This window comes from Stylophora pistillata, chromosome 14, assembly GCF_964205215.1.
Source record: "Stylophora pistillata chromosome 14, jaStyPist1.2, whole genome shotgun sequence".
Taxonomy (NCBI): Eukaryota; Metazoa; Cnidaria; class Anthozoa; order Scleractinia; family Pocilloporidae; genus Stylophora; species Stylophora pistillata.
In genome coordinates this window covers 13,636,379-13,642,378 of record NC_142532.1, presented here as the reverse complement: position 1 = coordinate 13,642,378, position 6,000 = coordinate 13,636,379, and the positions used below count along the sequence as shown (strand labels likewise).

Genomic DNA, 6,000 nt, shown 5'->3' with positions numbered 1-6,000 from the left:
CAGCCTTAATTCAGAAATACATTAATTTTTTATATTAACTTCTTAACTCCCAGTTAATTAGCATGTAAATTCTTAAACTTAAGTGGCAAATTCCTGTAGCTGATTTACAAAGAAATGTGTATCAGCTAGAGGAGAGATTTAACAGTCAGATCTAGGGAGTTAAAGGGTTAAGAGGGTTTGATAATTGTCATTGATTGGCAAAATTTTTCAACTTACCTGAAAAGCAAACATTTAGACTGGGGTTATTTTCTTTTGGAGTAAGGATCATCAACTCACTAAATGGACCTCTTCTTCCAAATGTGGTCCTTACTGCAGATGGAAAATAGTCAAGTATTTTAATGACTTTGAATGTTATGTTTTGATTTGGGGAAGCTATGTGTTTAAAATTTTGTTAGTGTTCTGTTGAAAGGAGAATTGCTCTGGATTCTTAATTTTGTTATTAGATAGACAGGTTCTAGACATCAACATTATGAACATTGGTTTTACCCGCAAATGTTAATTGTGTAGTTGTAAACCTATTAAATTATATTAAACCTAATTCTAGCAGCATATGCATGATATTACTATAATTAGATTAGGTATTGGTATATATTTTAATCAACAATATTACTACCTTGCCTTCCTTAGCATTTAGTAAACTGGTTATTTAATTTTTTTTTTTTTGGGGGGGGGGGAAAGGTGGGGCATGTTACTTTAAAATTCCACACTAAGATTTAAATCATTCACACCTACCACCTCTATTCATTCACAGCTTCATTGTTACAATGTAAAATCCATAACTTAACTATTAGATAGTTGTACTGGGGAAAAAAAGAAGAAAAAAACAAGTGGGAGTATGTCTTTCTAATGACCGAAAGACATACTCCCACTACAACTAACCCTATTTGAGAAATTTTGGCTGAAATAATTTTTTATTATAGCAATACCAAACATCTCAGTGAGTCAACCAGACTCGTTCTCAGCGAGCCAACTAGACTTATTCTCAGTGAGCCAACCAGAATTATTCTCAGCGAGCCAACCAGACTTATTCTCAGCGAGCCAACCAGACTTATTCTCAGCGAGCCAACCAGAATTATTCTCAGCGAGCCAACCAGACTTATTCTCAGCGAGCCAACCAGACTTATTCTCAGCGAGCCAACCAGACTTATTCTCAGCGAGCCAACCAGACTTATTCTCAGCGAGCCAACCAGAATTATTCTCAGCGAGTCAACCAGACTTATTCTCAGCAAGCCAACCAGAATTATTCTCAGCGAGCCAACCAGACTTATTCTCAGCGAGCCAACCAGACTTATTCCCAGCGAGCCAACCAGAATTATTCTCAGCGAGCCAACCAGACTTGTTCTCAGCGAGCCAACCAGACTTGTTCTCAGCGAGCCAACCAGAATTATTCTCAGCGAGTCAACCAGACTTCTTCTCAATGAGCCAGACTTACAAAGTCCAGTATCCTCAGCAAGTCAAAGCCCAGTATCCTCAGCGAGTCATAGACCAGTATCCTCAGCGAGTCAAAGTCCAGTATCCTCAACGAGTCAAAGACCAGTATCCTCAGCGAGTCAAAGCCCAGTATCCTCAGCCAGTCAAAGACCAGTATCCTCAGCAAGTCAAAGCCCAGTATCCTCAGCGAGTCAAAGTCCAGTATCCTCAGCGAGTCAAAGACCAGTATCCTCAGCGAGTCAAAGCCCAGTAACCTCAGCGAGTCAAAGACCAGTATCCTCAGCGAGTCAAAGACCAGTATCCTCAGCGAGTCAAAGGCCAGTATCCTCAGCAAGTCAAAGACCAGTATCCTCAGTGAGTCAAAGACCAGTATCCTCAGCGAGTCAAAGACCAGTATCCTCAGCGAGTCAAAGACCAGTATCCTCAGCGAGTCAAAGACCAGTATCCTCAGCAAGTCTAAGAGCAATATCCTAAACAAGCTCAAAAGAAAGCATTTAATTTGGGGCCAGCCAAGGTATATAGATCCTCTACAGGTGATAGCTTTAGATTTGCAGCAAATTTAATTCCAATAAAAACTATGAGTCTTAGTATTATAAGCAAGTTGAACTATAGATAAAAAATAGGGGACAATCATACAAACCTTTGAAATAAAGCTCCAGGGGAATTGTCCGAATTTCTGCAAAAGAACGAATATGTTAGCCAAGTCACTGGTACCACTAAATAAGGAAAAAATCTATATGAGAGTGAAAAGGAACCATCGAGTGCTGTATAATTTTTTAAATATCACCCTGAACTTTAATCAAGTGGAAACTATTTCAAGAAGTTGATTCTGTTTGCTTTACTTGCCTTTCATAAAAAAATAGCTGTTCATAATTGGTGCATAAATACTCCTTTTCTGAATTTTAACCTTGATTTCAATGTTTCCGATCAGCGGAGAGAGTGATCTCAGGATAAACAATGCTCTTCCTATTTTAAAATTTATAAATGAACTCTTAACATATTTCCAAGGTTGTGATAATTCCACTATCTAATTGACTTGGCAATTACCTGGTTTTTGAAAGTAGTGCATTTTTTACTAAGCCAAGTCATCTCCTAACTCTCCTAGGCTGGTGTGTTAAATTGAAAATCCTCTCCCACAAGCCTAATATTCAAGCTCTTTTCCTTTATAACTTGGTTATGCAATATGGTTAAATTACTACAGATTGCTAAAATTTCTGTTCCTTTTCTCCAGAGCGAATAAATACGAAATGGAAAGTACAGAAACATATCTGCCTTCTGAGCTGTTTCAATTCTTCATAATGCATGACATAAATGAATGAAAATCCATCAAAATCATAACCTCCACGCATCATGGCTAATGTGGCATTACATTTCTATTTTTCTTTCCTTTTACTTCATCGGGTAATTTCTCTTTCAAATGGCTCTAACCAAATGATAAAGTTCAGTGGTTGAGATTCTGAACTTGCATCCATTGTTTGGACCTCACAATGAATTACAATAATTTATATACAATATTTGGCAAATGAAAAGGTCAACTTTTGGTTTCACCGTCGAACAGCATACGTAGATCACTGTACTTAATTCTCACCTTGAAAAAAATTAAGGGGCCACCCTTACACTCGTTTTTCAAGGGAATAACCTTTTCACAGGGACAAAACATTGAGCCCTACTGACCAAGATTTACCTAATATTATGGAAATAACAAGAAAAGACCTTGAACCAGTTAGGAGCTTTCTTTTTAAATTGTTTATTGAATAAGAAATGTGGAGACAAATAATACCGCAAACAATGCATAATGATAGTTGCTTGGTCACGCCAGTTACTTATTGAAATTAGTTTTAATTTTTAATCCGAAAAAAAGGTAATCTTCGGAACGAACCAACATGACAGAGTTAAAAATCGATCTTTTGATGTACTTGGTTAAAGTAGTTGATTAGCTTCTTCGTGTCCTAGAAAAATTCGGCGTTTTAACTGCGCCAGACTCCAAATCAAAGTAAATTAAGAACGTATCTTCGTTTGCAAGCGAACTCAGTTCAAGGTCAGATCATGGGTCATCTTTACTTTCGGAACGTAGTGACAGATTTCACAGGGAACTTTATAAAGAAAAATTTCCCAAATCCTTATAGGAGCTGCGTTCGTTTTTGGATCCATCTCAAACCTCCAGTTGCAAATAGTTATTGAATAATGAAACGCTGGGGCGAAATTTATGCAAGCATGGAATTGTTTCGCGTAATTCCGCTCAAAACCCCTCTGGCTATTGGACAGGAGGGTAATCAAAACCTTTGCTTGGCATTTATGATACTGCAATAAGAATACGTGGCACTAGCTTACTTGTAACATAAGTTGAACTGTGAACTTATAAAATTCAGCTGAATTTAGTCACGTACTTACCCGACTCTCGACTCTTGCCTTGTAAACAACGTAGCAACCGGTAGCATTTCAAAAGCATAGATGTGTCATCATGTAACAGAAATGGATTGTTTATGCGATGTATTCCACTACATTCTCGTTAAGCAACTTCTAAAACAACTGCCATTCTCGACACACGCCTACCATTGTGGCTGTAGCTGCTGGTTTCCTCTCTAAGCCATAACTAAGTCTAAGCTGTCACATCAAGTTGGAACACGCTGTGCTTGTTAAAAATTAAAAAAACATCGAAGGGAGAAAAAGATAAGGCTGAAGGCGTGCACGAAGCCGGTAAATCTAAGATGTAAAATCACGACCTTGATGGCAAAGTAAACATTTGAATGACATTGCGGTTGATTCGTTTTAAGACAAAGGCTCTATTCTCCTCAAGGACCTTTGCCGGCGTGGGATAGTTCAATCCCGAGCCAAGGGGCATCTTGGCGTTTGTCAGCGGTATCACCTCAGGGAGAATGGGTTACCATAAGCGCCCAGCCTCAAATAAGCGCCCACCCTGAAAGCCCAAAAATTAAGGTTACCTCCTACCTTCGCGGATGTCCTTCGGGAGAAGATTCGTACGCGCGCTAGTTGAAAGAAAACCCTAACAAACTAGACATCAAAAGAAAGGTTAATAAATGCAATTTACGATAAAAATATAATTTCGGCGATTTTTTCATTTAGGAAGTGTCAGGAGCCAGAAAGGCGTGAAAAGACCGAGTGTTCTTCTATCGAATTTATCGGGTATCGGATCCCGCGGCACGAGAAAAATGGCTGCCTAGTCTCATTCACAAGGCATCAATCAACAACGGTGTGTCAGGCTTTTCCGATATTCTGATTGGTTTTCTGGATATTCGCATCTAAAGTTAGGGTAGCGAAAAATATGCGAAGCGTTTTGCGTAAATGGACACCACGTAAAAAATATTTAAAAGATCAAAATTTCCTGACACACATTTGTTAGTCATCATCACGGAAATGTTTTGGCGAAATTTCACGAAAATCGGTGAAATCTACATACCCTATAAATTCGTTCAAAGTGGATGTATTCCTCTCAAAATCAAATGCGAGATTTTAGCTCCCAAAGGTTTGTAAACAACTTGCGCCATACCAGGAGATTATCTCGCCTCCTGAAACCGCAAACCAATGAGATAGACGAGACCTGGCGTCAATGACAATGGATCAAGATTTTCCCGGGAAAAGTATCGTGAAGCAGTCTTTTATTTTTTATTTTTTTTTTTTATCTCGCCCTGTTGATCGTTTAGTAATGGACAAAGTCGGCGAAGAGAAAACCCGCGGCAGAAAGGGTAAATCTGTCGCATTCTTCTTTTTCTCCATCGGTTTCGTCAGATTCCAACGAAGAATCTTGTTTACAACCTTCTGTGGTGTTGACTTTAATTTTTCAGCTCTTTGCCCCAAGGATAATCGAATGCTGTCGATCTTCAGTGGATGCCGAGCTTGTCGACGGCTCCTGGCCAAACCAAGAACCTTTGTCGCTTTGTTTTGATTTGTTTTGTTTTTTTTTTTTTGACAAAATGCTGCCATTTCTCTCTTCTTTGGACCTTTTTTTTCTTTTTCTTTACCCTAGGACTCTTCTCTAATTTTGAGTTTTGTGTTATATCCACGAGAAAAGACTTTCTACGAGCAGATTACTTCCACGTGTGAAATTTGTCAAGGGCGCGATGTAATATTCCCCCGATTATTCGAATATTCCCCCGGGGGGTTCGCCCATTTACGAGATTATGACACCTTCCTAATTTATTAACTTTTATTCGAAAATACGTGTTTTTAAATAAGTCGGACACTTTTTGAGATTTTTAATTTTTTTTTCTTTTGCAAACGCTAGTTAAAAAGTGTAACTTCAATCTAGTCAAAAAAAAAATCAGCCTCTGAAGGTAGGAAGTAACCTTAAATAAGCGTGCTTAATAATAATAATAATAATAATAATAATAATAATAATGATGTCTATTGATTCAAAACAGAAAAATACAATCCTAGTGTTACAAGCAATTTGAGTTAAAAGAGTTAAAAGGTTAATAATTCCACAAAATTAAATTTACCACCTGATTACAGTTAGAAATTGTCATATAGGTTATGTCTAAAAGTTAAACGACCAACGAATGTATTTTTGAAACGTTTTCTTTTGATGCTTGTTCTGGTGCCAGACCTAGT

General features: G+C 38.0%; 1 protein-coding gene across 5 annotated transcripts in view; it reads right to left on the bottom strand.

The window, feature by feature from the left end:
- LOC148716646 (uncharacterized) overlaps positions 1 to 4,383 on the bottom strand; it is a 12,257-nt gene extending 7,874 nt beyond the window's left edge. The window contains exons 1-4 of one of the 5 annotated variants that reach the window (XR_015995464.1): positions 3,823 to 4,368; positions 2,072 to 2,107; positions 733 to 800; positions 217 to 309 (exon numbers count right to left, since the gene is read on the bottom strand). Coding sequence is in view for 4 of the 5 variants with exons in the window: in XM_088745398.1 (XP_088601524.1) it covers positions 217 to 231 (15 nt within the window). In the remaining variant the exon portion in view is untranslated. Of the gene's footprint in view, positions 1 to 216; positions 310 to 728; positions 801 to 2,071; positions 2,108 to 3,822 lie in introns of all 5 variants that reach the window. The other 4 variants (XM_088745398.1, XM_088745396.1, XM_088745399.1 and 1 more) reach the window with 4 other exon arrangements.
- Between the last annotated feature and the right edge of the window lie 1,617 nt (positions 4,384 to 6,000).